The sequence below is a fragment of the Numida meleagris genome, chromosome 3 (assembly GCF_002078875.1).
Source record: "Numida meleagris isolate 19003 breed g44 Domestic line chromosome 3, NumMel1.0, whole genome shotgun sequence".
NCBI lineage: Eukaryota > Metazoa > Chordata > Aves > Galliformes > Numididae > Numida > Numida meleagris.
In genome coordinates, this window is record NC_034411.1 from 8235102 (window position 1) to 8254782 (window position 19681).

At 40.2% G+C, this 19681-nt stretch overlaps 1 protein-coding gene across 9 annotated transcripts in view; it reads right to left on the reverse strand.

The window, feature by feature from the left end:
- The window catches only part of EHBP1 (EH domain binding protein 1), a 196851-nt gene that overhangs the window by 105043 nt on the left and 72127 nt on the right, over window positions 1–19681 (reverse strand). For 8 of the 9 annotated variants that reach the window (XM_021392953.1, XM_021392959.1, XM_021392957.1 and 5 more), the window contains exons 6-8: window positions 17361–17542; window positions 14857–14996; window positions 8015–8137 (exon numbers count right to left, since the gene is read on the reverse strand). In XM_021392953.1, coding sequence (XP_021248628.1) covers window positions 8015–8137; window positions 14857–14996; window positions 17361–17542 — 445 coding nt within the window. The remainder of the gene's footprint in view (window positions 1–8014; window positions 8138–14856; window positions 14997–17360; window positions 17543–19681) is intronic. The other variant, XM_021392958.1, reaches the window with a different exon arrangement.

The following is a 19681-nucleotide window of genomic DNA, read 5'->3' on the forward strand; positions in this document are numbered from 1 at the left end:
ATATTAGAAATGGTGATAGCTAGTAAGTGCTCTTTTCATTTCTTAAAATGACTGAATTAAAATCAGTTATTAGGTATGACCAGTAATTACATTTCAAAATATATAAATTTTCCTTGCTGACTGGTCTTTTGAACAATACACCATCTGACAGCAAAAAATGAATTTAAATTAATCCTAAGGAGATGGATAATCAAATTACTCATTTATTATTTGGGCGGTAGATCAAAAAGTTATTAGCGACCTGGAGCTCCACGCAGATCTTTAGAGTAACAGACTCTGCAGAAAGAGCATTGCACAGAAGTAAAAGAATGCTGGGTACTGAATGAACACTGAAATCCCTACACAGCGATACAACGTTCCTCACAATGACACTCAGTACTGCTCATGCTACTCTTCCTGCAGAATCTAGTGATCAGTTCAGTATTGGATTTGAGTGCTTTCAAAAGCTATGTAAATAGGAACTTCAACGTACTGTTTTTAAAACCTCATTTTCAATAGCCACTCCCACATTCTTCTTGATGAAAAGTGGTTCTTTTTCAGCTTTATGGTTACTAAATTGAACAAAACATACTTCTTAGCATTGAAAGAAAAACTTTAAATGTTCTTGTAGCAAGGCACTAAAAATAAAAAAGATGGAGTTCCAAGTGTATTTCTCACTAAAAAAACCCTCGGGAAGCCAAAATTTCTAGTCAACCAACTAACAAAGGCAAGGGGTGGCAAAAAATACAGTGCTGCAGTCACTTGGTCTTGGAAGATGTGCGTAAGTTGCTAACCCAAGTGAACTGATAGAAAATGCAGATGTTCTCTGCTCCACCAGGAATCTTTCCATTTACCCTGTCTCCAGACATGAGCACAGAGCCAAGGTGACAGACAACCCTACACAGTGCTGATCGGCTGTAACTTGAGCAAGAGCCACTGCTGGCTGAACCAGAATATGGCCCAGTGGTGCAAGGAGCAGCTCTGCCTACCTTATGCACCGGACTAGTCACCAGCCAGTAGACCTAGAGCAGGAAAAGCTTTAGTCCTTCTCAGAACAACTGGGACCTACTGGAAAGACCTGGTTTTGGATTTCTCCTGCCTCTCTTTCTGGTTCTTCACATTTGAGCTGCAAAGGCTCTATTATCATACTGTCTTCTGTACTATTCTTAAGAGCCTGTTTCTGAAGTGTGGGATCATAAACGTACAAAACAAATGGTTTTGTCTCAAATAAAGGAATAAAATAATGAAAACTGTACTTAAACCCTAGGTGGACACTCAGGAGATAAATCACTCATCTGGGATTGACAGTGAGCTCAGATGGGTGAAAGAAAATAAAGCTGTACTTTGCCAGACAATACTACAGGTTCTAACTGGTAGACATACTTATGACTACACACAGCGCTTGTGCCCACGGGATTTCCCTGCAGTGATTATTCGTAAAATTACATTAAAAATGTCTTTAATTCCAGGTGAGGTTTGAAGTTTCTTATTTGCTCAGCAACTTGGTCCAACTTAGTATTAAAGAAGCAATACATACAGCACTTACACCTATCCTTTCTGGATAACATAGGTTCTTGTTCTTACATTTAACTTCAGTTTCAGAATGCCACTATCATAGTCCCACATCAAGAGCTGTACTCAAAAAGAAACTGAAAAGAATTGCAGACTAGTCGTTGCATTGAAATGGGATGACAGGAAATAAGGTGAGATCACAAAAAAACATTTCTGTGCCTAATAGTCAAACAGCCTTTACACTGTCAAAGCATATTACAAAAAGAACCAGTTAATCTAAACCCTTCTAACAGTAATAAATAAATAAATAAATAAACAGGGCTGTAATAACAGCCTTAGCAAAATCTAAAAAAAAAATAAGGCTGTGTTACCATTTAAACTGGTTAAGCCTTACCACTTACCACCTTCCATTTCTCTCTTCTCTTAGACACTCCAGAGAATCAGCTAACAAGGACAGGTTCACACTGTTCATGCCTAAAATCAGGTGAGCCAAATCCTCACTTATACTGTCTAGAAATGCATGACTAGAAGCTCACATCAGTCAGGGGTAATACTCCATGTTACCCACACGTTTAGCGCTTTGATGAACTAGGCCAAGCACTGGTGCTTAAGAGGTCTGCAATAACCTAACGTAGATTCAGAGTAACCTAACGAAACACAGAAAGGTGGCCCATGTACGTCTTGTTCAAATTCAAATCTTCACCAAAACCCTTTGTTTTGACTGAAGTTATTTCAAATCTTGAAGTATTTTATCAAGGAAGCGCACAGCCCCTAACACCTACTTCCACAACCGCATATTAGAAGATGGATCGCCACACCTGCACATGGAACTGTTGATAAATACACGTTATCTTATCTGAGCAAAACTTCCTGATAACTCACACGTGGCATTCGAAGAGATGCTCATACACTTAACCCATTGTGCTAGGATGCATACATTTTGGTTTAAAAAGGGGGGAACCTATTACCGAAAAGAATGTCAGTAGAATTTCCTGATGCTAAAAATATTCAGGGAAACCACCTCTTGTAACTGAATGGCAAGCTTTTATCTTCAGTCTGCTTTCAAGTGTCTCTTGGAAACAAGAAGTTAAATTTTTGTTTCAATCTGAAAGATTTTAAGGAGCAATGCAAACGGTTTTTGCAATTCTTTCTATTTCAACATTGTGGATCAAGTGCTGTAACCCTAACTAGGGCAAATTTATTTCTTGTGTTCATTAGCTCAGCAGTAACTACAGGTATGGCCTCACACACAGAGCGCTGCAGATCAGCACTGAGAGACCTCAGGATTACTATTAGCTAACAGATGTCACAAAATTCTGCACATAGACTAAAAGTAAAGGAGCTTCTAAAGATCTCATTTTGAAGAATTTTACAGGTGGGATGTACAGACGCTCACTAGAACCACTTAGCTTGTCTCCTCGTTCCCTCCTCCTCTCATCCAGGACACCATTTTTTTTTCTCTGCTTCCTCAGCTGTCCCCACAAAAGGAGGGACCCCGTCCTGCACTGGAGGGCAGAGCCTGGAGGCTCATTAGCCAGCTAGCAGAGAATGGCTTTTGGGGTTTGTACCCCTCCTGCTTTGCTGCCATCAGGCAGACCAAAGAACAAACGCAAAAAAGCCAGGGGAAGTGTTCTGTCTTCTGAATCCAACCAGAACCTTCAGGTCTGCTTTCCATACCAAGTGTTGGTCACTGCTTTGTGAGTCCCTCTAAAACTTAAAAATGGGCTTATTTCCTTCTTCAGGCTGACTTTACACTAACAGCTCACCAGCTGTTTTCTTGCTCTCCCCATCATTAATCACAGCTGAAAGAAAACTTGGGACTTAGGTTGCCACCTGAAGTCATTTTTTAATTGTAGCTCTCTACACAGATTTAAAAATTACATTTGCAGTTTGGCACTCCAAGGGTCAAACACATGGTAATTTTGCATGGTTAAGTAATAAAGCCACAGGGGTAGGAGTGACAAGAGAACAGGTAGAGTATTACTACAGCAGCAGCACCATCTGCTCTTGTGCCAGACTCTGGAGACAGTACTTGCTCTAACTGCACTGAGAAAGACTGCCTGTGATAGTAATTACCCTGACTGGCACTGCCTATCTGCACCATCAGCCTTCTAGTTCCCAGAGGATCTCTCAAAAATCACCCTGCCCTTCAAACCACTTGCCTTTTGTAACACAAACATATTGTGACATATTCCTTAGAACCAAACAAAACCCCCACCAAAACATTACACACACAACTTTCCCCTTGGCAAAAGATGAAAGAAGAAGCCACATGTGAAAGATACTTAGTTATGCCACTTGCTGCACTACCGGCAGGCACGCAGGCATGATGGTGATGTGAGTGCAGTGGAACAAGCAGCATAAAAATATTACTTCCCAGTACTTCTAGAAAGCACAATGATTGGCATTCCTACAAACCACTGATGATTTTCCCTTTATTAACCAGCACCAGCAACACATTACATTTCATTAAGAAATACAAAAAGAGTAATCTTTTCTCCCACATCCTGGTTCCTGTCCTGCTCTCCTCAGGACTATCCTATAAGGATACTGGGTATTGGTATTGCAAAACAGTGCCATTTTCATTTACAGCGTAACACACGTTGCAGTGAGTTCAGAAGTCTATGCGCAAGATAAAGAAACGCAACCGTAAAGTAAACGCTGTTCTCAATTAAAAGGGGATGTAGTGGCAGAAAATAGTTACCCTCACGTCTCAGGCGTGTTGCAAGAAACTTGTATTGGTCATATACAACTTCAAAATCAGAATTTCTGTCTAATTAAAAAACATTCTGGGGGCACTGACAGTGTTTTGTGGTTTCCTATTTTGCATTTCTTGGCTACGCTGCCTTCCCCATGTAAAATATTTTGCATAAAAATTATCTGATTGTAGAGTTCTGTTGTAATGGGACTAAAAGACAATCCAAAAGGCAGTCTTCAGATGATCATCAACATACTGTCTAGTATAAAAGCTGCAGAAATGTATTCTGGCCTAGATTTTGCACCTGATTCTTCAGATTTCTATCATCTAGCTGACCTACTAGATACAGAGATGATAAGCCTCAATTTGATATGTCAACCAGAAGACAGATTGAAAGATTTCTGAAGATTTATTGGGGCAAGATGTTTGTACACATGCTCACTCTACTGTGCACGAACACTTACACTAAGGACTTTTTAAACCACAGCAGTACCCCAAAGCAGCTTGCCGAAGCCCTCTGCCACGCGGAGCACCCACAGTGTACACACAGATGCTGGGAGCACTCACGCCTTTGGTTTCTCTCCACCCTTCATTCCTAGGGTTAGGTGATTATGGGATTAGAAAGGTAGAGGGAAAGCAGCTCATTTGTGGACAGGCACAAGAAATATCTGTCTAGGAAACAAGTACCTACTGGCAAGCAATTCTCCTTTCTCTTTGAGTGACTGTCGGTGCATACATATTCATACGCTGGGTGACTGTAAGCACTTTCACTAAGCACTCAAGTTACAGGCTTGATAGGAATAACTCTGGACTGTTCTGCCACTGTTCTCCTAGCCTTTGCTTCTCCTGGCAAAGGACTCAGGAAATGAGGCTCCAGGTGGCTGCCCATCTTGGGGAAATAAAGTTACAAATTTCATTGAGAGCTTCTGATCTTTCACATAAAACCTATATTCAAGATTCTGGATTGTTTATATAAAAAGATAAAGCAGACTAATATGTAGTGGATAGAAAAATACCTCATCTCTGCATGCATTAAAAAGTTAATCTCCTGATTTAAGCTGATCACAAGATAAGCAAAACAGGTAATGTGACTCTTTAAGTCTGTAGGAGAAAGTCTGCCTTAAACTCTTGAACCTCTGTCATGCTCCCAAGCTCCTCAAGTGGCCACCAAATAGGTCCCATTCACTGAAGGATGCAAAAACAAACAAGTGGGCATAGTCTTAAATTGCCTCCAAAAAAGAGAGAGCAGCAGTAAAACTTGCTGAGGTCTCAGAGTAGAAGAAATGTCCTAAACTAAGAGGGACTACATCTGCTAATAAATGGGAAACTAACAAGGCCGTTCTCTGTGGTAGGGCAAGAACAGATGGGCTTCCGGAGTATTCCACAGCTCCAAAGAGCAGTCCAAAACAAAGGCAAGCGTCCTCAGAATGGCAATGTCAAAGTGCACCCCATGTATAGATCCTCCAGTTAGCCATAAATATACCTAAGAGATCTCCTCTGTTGCTGAAGACCAGAGCTGTTGTAACTAATTTTTCTCAGCACTTTTATTCTCCATCCTCTAACTTTCTGTTGAAGGAAGAGGGCTGGAGGAAAGGCACAACCCAAAAAGGACAAATGAGGGAGGATGAACATCACCAATGCCCATTATAGGGACAAGACAGCTCTGGAGTGGAAAAGCCAGCACTTCTCATAGGTGCCTTTGGTGGCTAAAAGTCCCCAGTGAGCCACTAACTGTACATTAAAAACTTAAAAAAATGCCAAACCAGATGTCCCACATTCAATCTGACAGCCTGAAACACTTCAGATTTCCACACTGTTCAGTGTTCCAGGAAGGCCCATTTCTTTCACATGAACACAACTGAGACCCATCCCTCTCAGATGAAAAACACCTATGACACAGTAGGAAGAAGCCAGTGACACCCTGTTTATCAAAATCACTGTCATGTTATCATACTTTGATTGCTGCGTGATGGTGACTGTGTGGGAGGAATAGCTGGTACACACACACCCAACAACTCAGCACTACTGCCCACAGCAATATAGATGGGCCTTCTCTGGGGACCCAACAGCCTGAGACCTGCCCAAGTACACAGAGCAGATCCAGAGGAATGGAGGATTGTCTACGACTGTGATTTACAATGGCAGTAAAGCCTTCAACAAAACCGTTAAAGGAACGACAACTGATTGAAAAACTGTGACATATACAGATGGGGAATCTTTTGGGAACATAAGCAGGCCCGAGCCTTGGATTCAGACTACTTGTTGGGAACGTGACATGAGGCATCAAGTTATTCCAACACTAAGAAACAACCAGTTTCCAGCTCCCAGTCCCTGAGATAAGGAAATGATTCTTAGTTCCTATATTTTGTCATCAGTACAGCTGCTGCTTTCTGGAAGGAAAAGCTGACTTTAGAAGACAGCAGTTTAGGCAGGATGGGACTTAGAGAGCTCTCTCCAGGGACAAGGGAGCTCTTCTTTCTTGAGCAAAGAAGAATCTCAGAACAATCTCAGAAGAAGTTGTGTATGGGCAACTAAATGGCTGAATGGGTATTTTAGATCCTTGGTCTGCCTCCATCTCTGATCCTAAAGGAATTAACAGTAGAGGTGCAAGCTGGAAAAGAACCCAAAGATCTGGACACCGAAACATAATCCATATATATTAGTATCTACAAAGCTGAAACAATTCACTTCTGCAGTTCTAGACAACTTGTAGCCTTAGACAGTAGCTTTATGGCTTCAGAGGCGAAATACAGAGGATAGCGAGATATCCCTGTTTGAGAAATACAGACTGTGGGACTACACCACAGTCCATTAATAGGTTTACAGCACCACTCACATTGGCCTCTGTGGACTCAGGAGGCAGAAAAAACACGTGAGAAAACACTCCACTTGTTCAGAGAAAGAGTAAGCACAGGTGGAAACTACAGCTCTGAAACACATCTTCATCAGATGGCATTAGAAATGCCGTGGCTGTATTCTGGCCTGTTCCCGCCTGGTACGGTTCACTTCTACTGCCACTGAAGTGAGGTTTGGTCAAAGGTGGCAAATACTCCTTGGTATCTTTTATGGGAAAGGAAGTCTTGGAGCACTGAACAGGAGAATCTGAGTAGATTTTTTTTTTTTTTTTTTTCTGATGGCAGCAGATGGAAATCTAGATATCTGGACATGGAGTTGAGGACAGCAAAGATGCTAAGATGCTGCTTTCTGGCCCTGTGGCTGAAGTCACAAATTAAACACTTAAAGGGGTTGTACTTCTCACCCAAACAAAACAAGAATGGGCATGTTGGTCTGGAAAGAGGATTAACACCTACCATGTGGTGCAAGGCGTGATGCCAGAAGACTTAACTGAGGAAGCCATAAAAGCAAAAAAAAGAAGAATGAAAGAGATACAATTAAACTATAATAATGAAGATTAGAGCTAACCCAAGCCAAGAACAGCTGTGATGCAGTGAAGACTGCAGTGAAGATTCTGTTCCACATGTAACAGAGGCAGCTGACAGTATGCTTTGCTCATTTATACCACATGTGCAGTCTATGAGGTGAGCAGCTGTAAGACACCTGATAGGTCAGCAACTCTCTGGTTCAGCTCTAAACTCGTGGCCCCCAAAGCAAATGCACATAAGGAAGGACGTGATTCAAAGGATAAACCAGTTTTCCAGTGACAACTGGAATTCCAGTGACACTGCTATTGTTACTTCAGTATCTCATGCAATAACTGTATTTTATGAGAATAACATTTTTCATTTGTAGTCCTACCAAAAAAAAAGGAGTGTTTTTATTAAGCATTTTTAATTTGTGATGAATTAGGTAAAATAAATGCATTACCTTCTACATCAGGATCTCCAAATGGATTTAACTCGGCTGCATCAGGATCACCAAAAGGGTTCATACTAGAGTCAGCCAGGTCTTGCTCCTCTTTGTCCAGGAAATTAAGCTTATTGATAAGCTCTAGAAATGAGTTGGCATATTGCGTCAGTATAGATACAAACTGTTTATCTAACACACTTCTAATTTAAAAAAAAAAACACACATACCAACAGTCTCTCTAAATACTGTCTCAAGAAATGGCACCAACTGAACAACTAAGCAAATTCACTTCAGCAGTACAACAACAAAGGAGGGAAAAAAAAAGTGAAATGAATGAAACTACCATTTGCTGATCAGAACATTATGAAACAGAAATGACTAACAATGAAGCCTTTTATTATCTTCATTAAATACATATTGCAGAACACCTAACAAACTAAACAGCAATTTCATTTTGGTTGTTCACGTAGATGGTAACTATCAGCAGGTAAATTTAAGTTTTGGATGTAACGTGCATGTAAAATCGGAGCGGAGACATTTTGTCAAACTAGAGAGGTCAAGTATTACTGACAGCACAACTAAAGTTTTAGGCTTTGGTGTTGGGTTTTTTTTTTTTTTTTTCAATATTTTTTCTTTTCTTGTTCATTATCAGATGACAGTGCAGCTGCGGAGGAGATAGTCTCTTTCTCTATCGTGTTGTTACCTGTTGGATGCACTACAAATTACTGAGAGTCATGCTGGGTGGAAGCACAGAGATAAAACTGACAGTTGAATACAAGCAGGAGTCAAAAGGCAATAGGTCACAGTAAATACAGACAATCAGAAATAGAAAGAAAGGAGGAAAGCTCATAGACCTTCAGAGGAACTGGCTGATTTAGCTGAAGGCATATTTGCTTGCTTTATGCAGTCATCTTGATCTTCATCTAAGCTGCTCAGAGCATTCAGCTGGTTTACAATTTCTGTAAATAGAAGCCAGTCAAGACAAACGTAAGGTAAGGGCATTTAATGAAACAGAAGTGGAACAGACACTGTTACTGGAAAAAGAGAGAGAGAGAGTAAGAGAGAAGACACTTAGTATTAATTAAAAGAATACGCATAGAACAAGTCCCTGCAATGATATACCTAAAGCAAAGCATCTGTGTAGAACCCTTTAGTGATCATTTAATAAACAAATCTTGCTGGACTCCTGGTGTCAGCAACAGTAATTAGTTTTATGAAGATGAGTATGCACATCAATTCAAAACACAGACATACTAAGATATAATTAAAAGGGTTTCCCTGCTTGTGAAGAAAACTGGAGTTTTAAACCACCGTCAATCAAGACAAAAGAGCCTCAGAACGATTTACCTCCCTACCAAGCCTTTAAGGCTACAGGAAACTAATACATATACACGTATATTGCAATTTATTTACACACACGCAGAGATTATTTATCATTTACAACCAGCCTCCATTAAAATCCTACCTGTGACAAGCCCAATGCACATGATAGTTCTAAAAGATGCGATCACTGCCGTGCTATTGGAACGCACACTGAACACATGCATCGGTCACATTTTCTACTGCAATGCTATGCAAGGAACACCTTAGTGCTCACTGGGATCCTATTTCTCCTTCTGTCCATAGTGCACAGCTGTGAGTTGCCACGAACTTGTAATTTTAACACTTATTGATCTTAATGTTTAATTCTAACCAGGAAGCCTCCATAATTGTGCAAGAAAGAAACAAATCCCGACTAGGCCTTACTTCTGCTGCAACGGGAAAAACTCCTCCCTGATCCCACCCCAGAGTAGCTCCTATCCACAGCATCTGACAAATACAGCTTCTGTAGTGATGGGGACTGAGCTGAGCGCATCTCTGCAACACGTCAGGTACAGGTTTCTGTGAGGAGGGGGCAGACTGCATTGGCCTTCCAGGTGACAAACAGGCAGAAGAAACCTGTGCAGGAGAAATGATTCTGCTCACTGAATATCAGACACCCCACTGGGTTTTTTCGTCTCTTGTCTTCTTCCAATGAAGTAAATGCATGGCGTCTTCTGGTGTCACCAGCAATGCTGAAGCTGTGCAGACGCCTTTACTGTGCATTTCTGAGCCGATCATACTGGATTTACTTTGAACTTGGATTTCTTGTGCATATACAAAATTACTTCGTAACTCAGCTGCTGTTTTGTACTTGACTTTACATCAGAGTGAGGAGCAAACAGAGCAGTGCGATGACTGTATCAGCTCACGCTGGTGCCCACACCACTCAGACCTTGCCACACTTCTCCACAAGGCAGCACCAGCTGACCCAACTCTGAATGCCATGCCTTCACAGGCAGTGTAAAGATGCTGAAGGCAAGAGCAGAGTCCAGAAACCGAATGCCTCTCAGTCACATGGTTAAAAACTTATCTTCCAAACACTTTGCAAAGATATACCAATCGGCAATTACCAAGTGAAACGATCTGTGCTGCCAGTATCTATTGGACAAGATCTGTTCTGCCAGTGACAAAGCCACAGCAGAATTCTTCCTCACCACACCTCGTCAGTATTCCTGATCTTAGAGCACAGTCTACTTAAATGAGATATTTATGGCTATCTACACAGAGTTAATTTCACCATCCTCACCTCCACATTTTTAACTCCGACAAACTAGACTAATGTCCTAAAATAACACCAGAACTGCCCCCCAAAAGCTTGGCTTTCTCAGTATAAAATCATATATACACCTCAGACATCTGAACAATGTAATGCTGTCTTCTGAGAGTTTTTGAGACACAAGAAATACAAAGGCAAAAAACCTTGCTGTATTCGAATAAAATAGAACCAACCTTATAAAACACTAGTACAAACAAATTACTAGTTTTAAACAGGGTGAGATGCTGACATGATGAACAATTTATTATCCCAGCATGTGAAAAAAAACCCACCAAAAAACAACAATTACGATTCAATCTTATATTGTCAGAAAATAACAAATTAAAATCAGAGCTTTAAAAAGAGGGAATTCTTTGATGTGGTCTGAATCACCTGGTCCCATCTGCCAATCTAAACACCCGCATGCACTACAGTGTTTCTCATTACAATATTAAATGGTTTATGTCATATTTTGGAGAGTAAAAATAGTAGGTTGAAGATTTATGCCCTATATTATCTTTTTTATATCTCTCATTATCTACAAACGTATATTAGCTCGTTCAACAAGCACGCTGTATAAATCACTAGAGATGTTTCTCTTCCTTCTCTCTTGCTCTTTTTTTAAATCAGCATGGTGCTACTGGAAAAAAAATAAAAAAAGAGTAAAGGTATCAAAAAATGGCATGAGACATACGGCTTTTCAAATGGCAAGGAAGGGTTACACATACTGCCCTCCAGAAACCTGCTCTTGAAATAAGCTGGGACTCAGGCTCCTGCAACAGGTCGCACATGGGCATGTAACTCAGTCCATGTGGCACCTGGGAGAGCCACCCTGCTCCTGGGCAGATGGAGCAGGACGCAACTATCAACTTCAGAGTAAGGCTCCAAGTAGCAATTAAAACATTAAGGAAAAAATGTCTTTATTACTGTCCTAGGTTTGTGAGCTACATTTCTTCAATGCCTTGGAATGGCTTGTCTTCAACTTTAGACTAAGAACAGGGTAATTCTAGGAGGTTTACAGAAGCTAAAGCATTTAAAAATTTCAACTTCATGGCTACGAACATTACTTCCACGTTCACACAAACTAGAACAGTTAGGTGGAGATACAGTTTTTATGCATGTAAAATTTACACAAGAAATGTCACGGAAGGTGAAAACTCTGAGATGGAGCAAGATTTTTATTTGAATGGAAGCGGTGCTTTGAATGGGAAACATCTTTTGGTCTCATCTGAAGTTCAGTTTTATGGCAGTAACTCCTGTGTTGACCACATCAAATTCCACAGTGCTTTTGAGGTAGGTCAGAATTGCATCACTAATTTCACAGCTGAAGAAACAGAGGCACAGATACTTATGTACCAATGTTAGGCAACTCATCAAGGAAGAGAAGCTGCATTTCCTAACTCACCTGCACCATCTAGAGCCCTATTTAGAAGGTCTGTCTCATTCCCCTAGTGTGGAGATTTAGATTCATCTCTAAAATTTTAACTTTGGGCCCAAGAAAAACATTAATTTTTGTACCCTGCAAAAGGAACAGTGTCTGTGGCAAAGACTGGCAGCGCTGCCTGTAGCTGCTGCTTGTGAATGACAGCGTTTCAGTCACGGCGTCATCCAGCATTTCTGTGAGACCTTGAGTCAGAAGATAATAATCCCTTCTGCTTTACTGCTTGCACTTTACTTTTTCAAAGCTCGCTTACAAAAATGAACTCTGTAATCCTCCCATCGTTCCTCCGGAGGACCTATAGCCAGTATCCCCATTTAACAGTTGGGAAAACAGGCACACCAGGGCAAAGTGATTTGCCGCAGGGGACTCTGAGTCAGTGAAGGCATTCCAGCCTGCTTGGCTGCCAACACCCTAACAAGGCAACAGATGAGAAAATGTTGGGAGCAGCAAGCTTTCAAAAGGGTTATGTAACTTCCTCAATTAACTTCATGGGATTCTGTGAACACAATTATTTTTGAAAGAAATTAAAAACGACTACATCACCACATCAGTTTTACTCACTAATGTCCTTCTGTCTATATTTGCTCCTATTTCCATTCCTCTTTCTATCCGAGACAGCACTCTCCCCTCTCCTCTGTTCCTGAGCTGCCCCTCCTTGCATTTTATCAGTTTTTCCCATTGGTTCTATTTGTCACAGAAGTCATTCCAATCAACAGTGAAATCAGAAGAAACCTTTACATTGTCTTGAACACGCATTGAAATAGATCTTTCATATTTTATTTACAAATGTTTACTTTCTGCCTTTGTTTCAGGTTCTCCCATTTGCTTGGGAAACCACTGTCCTTCAATATCCCTTCCATCTTTCTTCTTGTCCATTCTCCTTCATTATCCATTCCACCCTTCTTCTTGTCTCACTCTGGAAAAGTTAGCCAGCCAACATGTGAAGGTCTGACCACTCCTTCTGTGGTTCCTTTAACGATCCATCTACAAAACACTCAGCGTTGCCACTTTGTATCACCAGAAAAGAGCATCAGAAAGAGCTGAGCTACTAGCAGATACCGTAACTCCAGAAGTATTTATAGCTTCTGCCCTTCCACAAGTTAGTGTAGTGTTTGGTTGGAACATTTTGGCCTTTACAACAATACCTGCAACAGCAGAAATGCCTCTGAAACCTCAAGACAGGACTCTGCATCACACTCAGCGTGACGAACACAGCAAGTGTGTGTATGAGGAGGAAAGTCTCTGAACAATCCTAACTTAGGTCAGACAGCCCACTCCTCCCCATCTAACTACAGGGATGGTCACTACGTAGAGCCAAAGGCCAGCGAACACAACAGACCAATCTCCATGAGCTTTTTGCCTGTTCAGGAATTGCTGGGCTTGCTAAGATGCTGAGCACTGCAGAAACAATAAAGTTGAGGAGCAAGATCTGCTGCTTTCCATTTACTATCCTGCACACAGGTTTTCTGAAGTAGTCCTCGGAGCAGTGTACAGGCATATCTTAAAATACATCTGCACAATAGTTTATATAGACTTCATGGAGCACCTCCTTCCTGTGCCTTTCTCTCTGTGATTACAGGATGGCCTGTGTTTCTGTTTGCTGTTCTGAACATGCACCTGAATTATTTTGGTTACAGTGGGAAAGGAGCGAGAGGCTTTGCAGAGTGATTTCAGTGTGGCCAGACTGGTTTTTCACCACTCCTTGACCAAGAAGACACTATCTCTCAGGTATTTCATTCTTGACTTCCCAATCTGCTATGTACCAGACAAATACAGCATAAGTAGGGATTTGATTTTGCTACGAAACTTTTAATTGAATATGTAAAGCATAGAGAAAGCATATTTGCATCCTTTCACAACTATAAATATAACTAAGTAATACCTGCTTCAGGCAGAACCTCTCAATTGCAACCAAAGCTCAAAAAGAAGCAACACCATTAATATTTCAAAACACTCAACCAAGGCTCCTCAGAATTTGAAGAACAGATTTGACAATATACTTCTTTCCTTGGGATGCTCTACCCCATCTTAGAGAAGGATCCTGTTATTTCAACATTTTTGAAGATCACTGGCAAACATAAAGGCTGCCACAAAAAGTGCCTTTCCTTTTCCTAATTCTCCTCTTACACTAAGAACTCGTACAGAACTCATCTTGAGCAGTACTAGATAATGATCTCCACCAATAATTTATCACATCCTGACCTTATGTCGATTAGTTCAGCTGTCCTGAACAGACTGAGCATTTTCAGCAGCAAGCAATTAAGACGTGGTTATACCACCTCACTTCAGACAGCTTTACTGCCAAATCCCATTGAAGTCTCTTAACAGTCCCTTGATTTCACTTCCACGAGACACTCCCAGCCAAAAGAACCATGCTGCCTGGAACTACCATGTTACCGAGCAGAATCTCAGCACCTAATAACAGCATAACTAATTTTTACAAACTGTCTTCCTTATTTCACTTTCCCCTTGTTTTCTCACTTCTCGGCGCTTTTCTGTCTGCCTTTTGCTCCTCCGTTCACACTGGTTCTTTCTTTCCCTAAAATGCTGCCTACCTGGATCTCTACCAATAATTTATCACATCCTGTATTCTCTCTTGAAAATAGGGTGCATGAGTACACACACACTCCAATGAATTTAAATCAAATTAAACTGTGTTCCTGTTCAATCAAATTATCCCACATCTTGTTTTGTTTTGGATTCAAAACAGAATACAAATACAGCATAAGGATAAAATCCATGGAACACAGCTGGCAATTAGGATGGAGAACTCTATTTTACCATCCATGTGGCAAAACCAACCTGTAATTTTTGCAGCCTTTTCCTCTTGATTCACTCGGTTTTCTTCATCTTCCTCATTGTCTTCCTCAAAATCATCCAGATTTCCAATATCAGCTTGTTTCATGCTCATCAAACTAGCCAGGCTTTGCATGTCTTCATCCCTAAATAACAGATTTTGAACCAGGCATTAAAAGGTGGTCTGTTAATACCACATCCGATACTACTGCATTATTAAAAATCCTTTAAATATTTTTATGCCTTCTTTTCTCCAAGGAGGTCTCTGATCTTGAATATAGTGTAAGAACAAAATGAAAACACTCATGTATATTAATTTCTGAAAGAAAAGCTTTCTATTAACAAAATACTAAAGGGTAAAAATAGCACTGCCTTGCACTAAGCGTTAATTTAATGACTGATTCTTCAAATTGTAGACCAATCCAGAGATGCTAGTAAACACTAACCTGGTCTCTTCTGGTTAAAGTGAAAATGTTACAATCAGAAATTCTTTGGGACAATCTTTTGAACTCTGAGTTCAAAGCAATCAGCACATCAGAACCTGCAGTTACATGGGACAACTAGGTGCTTCTATAATATAAGTAAGTATTAGTAGTAATATAAGAAACTGCCAAAAAATTGCAAAGATCTTCCCATTCCTGCAAAATCCTCAAGATTTCATCTTCCTGTTTCAATAACTAATAGGTTAAACAAACTCTTAAAGGACAGGGAAAAAAAAGTGTAGTATCAGTAGAGTCAACTGTCCTGATAGGCAGGCTCTTTCATGCACTGAAAACAAACAGCTCGGAGCTGTCAGTTCTCAGATCCTGTATGCCACTTGCTCATGGAACGTTTAGAAACAAAAAGGTCTCCTAAGCACTATATCTTCCTTTTTAACTGCCCTGTACACATTCATACTTTATAATCCTTTCTCCGTGTTTCAGAAATAAGGTTTTCAGTACTACGCAGTAATAGGTTGTCATATTTTCTTTATAAAACGCCTAAAATAAAAGTGAATCTCACTTTATACCATTACAACAGTTTCTAGGAGATATTCATCAGTCTGGACATTTTCTCATGTGTTCACATACCTGACAGCCAAACTGACTGGTAAGACATTCTCTATTTACACATACTAGAAAACAATGCTTTCACAAACACCAGCTTATGTTTTTTTTTTTCAGGTTCCTGGTTCAGGACAATATTAAAGCCCTATTGTCAACACTCTACCTGACTTACAGTCTACTGACCGAAACAAATCAATATCAACAGGAAGAAGAGATATGCAATTTTAAATGGGTCAGCTTTTACAAATTATGGCCCCCAAAAGCTCTAAGAGCCTTGCACAGCTATTTCCTGTTTATAGTTCATAGATGCTGGTTGTTGCCCAAAGTTAAGAGGTTATCAGGTACTTTTTCCTTCACATTTCCAGCTGCAATACCATGTTAAGTCACAGCTCAATACTTCAAAATACCTGCCTGTATTTTGCATACATCCATCATATATGAATAAAATTCATGATAGTTCTAAACGTAGCTCCCAAAGGGTTAATCAGTGAAAGGAAATAGTAATAATAAATGCATCTGTGGCTTTCAGAGCATGCAGACAAGAGGATAGATTTCTAATGTCAAAATGTGTGCTATAACATAAAGATTTGGAAATCTCTTTATGCAGCAATTTGAGGGCACTACAGTGCAATATATTACAGCAGGCAATGTCTACAAGTGCACTCAAAATAATGAGACCATTACCCTTTCTGAGAGAAAAAAGAAACAAGTAAAGCCCACTAGAACAGCAGTTTTCCAATCCACCTCTTTTTGTTCTGCCTTTCTCACATTCCTATAGTCTCCACTAAACAGACAGGAAGAGGAAAATGGAATGGGTGACAAACCAGCCATCCTCCAGCCACAGGAAGTAGTCAGCATCTGACTTCTTGAGTCTGACTGGAATTGCAGGAGATGTTATAGGACCTGGTAAAATAATCTGTATGCCTTGCACTCCATAGGCTGTAGAAATTAGGGACTGAACCAGATGGGTGAGTGGGGGAGTAATAATCTGTGCCCACATGAACTCTTTCCACAGGTTGCTCTTGTGATCAACCCAAAATCTTACTTCTGACTCCACCCTCTCTCACCTTCCAAGCGACTTTGTCTTTCATTCTTTCTGAAACAGAAATCCCTTTACAGTCCGTTATGGGTATTGTTGGATGAGCACACACCTGCATGCAAAGCTACACTCCTGCTGCTTTCAAATGTGTAGATATTCTTAAGATACTGTTACTTAAACAGTCTGTAATGGTAAAGGAAAAGCTATTTGTCTTTGAAAAGCGTAAAACTATAATCAGAGCAAGAAACGACTTTTACTCAGACTAAAAAACAAAGTATGGCAGGAATGATAGGCATGCTAAAGGATACTCTCAAATTCTGTCATTCTATACAGATGGAGCCCTTTATGGAAAGAGCTCTATGAAAAGCAACACGAAACAGGATATCTGTTTGGGGCTTTTTTAAGGAAAAAAATAACAAACTTACGTGGCTTTCCCTTCCCTCAGAAAAATACAAGATAAAGAGAACTGTAATGTGGCAGATACTACTTTCTTGGACAAAGGCTTGAATTTTAACTTGACATCTGTCTGTGTAGGCATGGGGCTTGCGTATTGCTTCATGTTGATGCTGCTGGTGGCAAGCGCTTTTCTGCGTCCAGAAGGAGATTCCTGAAAGCAAACAAAGAAACAGAACTAAAGTAAAAGATGTTGTTGCACTAAAATCTGCATGTTCATAAAACAAAAAATAAATTGATTAGATCTGCACCATTCTTCTCAAGTGTGCAACCAGTAATGACTGCTACGGTCCTTTTAAGAGACAAACTCATTTCTAAAACTAGGTCACAGCCACTAATGGCGGCTCCTGGAGGACATGCTTAATGCAATGAAAAAAGGGCTTTCACTGTGATTAGTGATCTTCCATAAGAGATCCTAACTCATTAAGGGCTTGAGAATCCCCAGCAGGTATCCATTTAAGAAAGTGGGAATACAGCACTGTTTCTCCTTCAGCAAACTGGAGTAGGTGTCTTCCTACGGAAGAGGAGGGTTTCAGGTACGTGTATCTTTCTATATGTAACAGCATTGGCCATTAAGTTAACGTTTCAAACTGCTATCTGTGTTCAGTGCTCAAACACAATGGCTGAATAATTTTCAAAGCAATGGCGTTTCTTGCTTGTGCTGCACAAGTACTATCAAGAGTGGCAGGTTTCTGAAATTAAGGATGACAATCGTTCCACAGATATTGATAAAAACTTTGCAAGGAAAGAAAATAAAAAGCTAGATAAGGGAAGATAAAAGCTTAAGCTGTATTTCAAAAAGTATTCCAAGATAAAGGTGTTGCTCACAGTTTAACAATTCAGCCAAACTAATATAAAATGCATCTAAGAATCTCCTCTCGTTGCGTCTAACATTGGCATCAGCAGCAAAGGAATGATTATATGTAATAAAGCTCCGGGAACAAAAATAAAACAAAAAAGCCCCGCTGTTAACTCTTTTGAAAAACGTTCCCACAATACGACTACCTTTTATTGCAGCTGACAATTTGTGCCGAATAAAGAATACTAATTCAATCAAAACACTGAAGCATCCTTTTGCAAAGTACTTGACATTTCCGCCCAGTAGAATAAGTCAGAATGTAATATGACATCCCCAAAGAATACCTTGTTTAAAAAACTAGCCTTATCTGTCAGATTATGCACAGCAATATTATACAGAACTATTAGTGCATGTAGATACCTTATGAATGAATTTCAAAAATGCATCAAACACTTGAGAAGGATTTAGGCCCTCTCAGAAGAAATACTTAAGGATATGCAAATGCTCTCAGCTGAATCACGCCGCGCAGCCCGGCTATCACAAACAATACCAGGGCTCTCTCCCCGGCTGCCACTGTCAATCAGAGAGCCAGATTAAGGTCCAAGGTTCTGACAATGCGTAAAATGGGAAGTATGATCAGGGACTTTCAATTAGGACACAGATAAGAACAACAATAATCTGTTATTGTGCTGTACCTTTCGAATAACTAACATTACAACTCATTACACAGAACCAAGATTTACTGCCAAGTCTGTTTGGAAAGCAAGGAGAGATGTGGCGTCCCACATTGGTGTGTTCTCTAGGTAAATGTACGTAAGCAGCTTGCATCTTAAGAGCAACTCATTTCATATTGCAAATGTCTCAATTTTCATGCTATGGTGTGAAAACGGTGCCCACGGTAAATAGAAAGGAAGTTCATTAACTTCTTCCAGGTCTTTTTTAAGCATCTTTAGAGAAAGCTGCCATATACAATGCGGTGTGCAATTACTTATGCAGTGGGCATGATAAAAAACCCCTTGCCAATCCTGGTGCATGTGCTTTTCTGCCACATGGAAGAGGAGCAACCAGAAATGAGAGGATAATGTGAATTACACCCTCACCTGCAGCTAGAGCAAAAGAAAACATTCCAATGGCGGGCTATAGTGCCCAGGAAATGTTTATCACATGTCGGGCTATATCCTTTGTTTTATCAGTTGGCGAGAGCTTAAGGCTTGCAAGCAACGTGCAATTACATATCACCTGGCTTTAAAATCTGTATTATGGTCTCACAGTTATTCGTATTGAAATGATGGTTAGCAATGTAATTCAAATATGAGGAAGGATTCTTCAGTAGCTTATTACTTCCCAATTATGCAATTAGGTTTTCCCTTTAAGAATGTGTATTTTTTTTCTTTTTAAAGAAGCAGCATGTCTGCCTCATACCATCTTATCTGATAAATCAACCGAGATGCCCACTGTTTTTATCAAGGTGGTATTACTAAAAAGCCGAAGCAA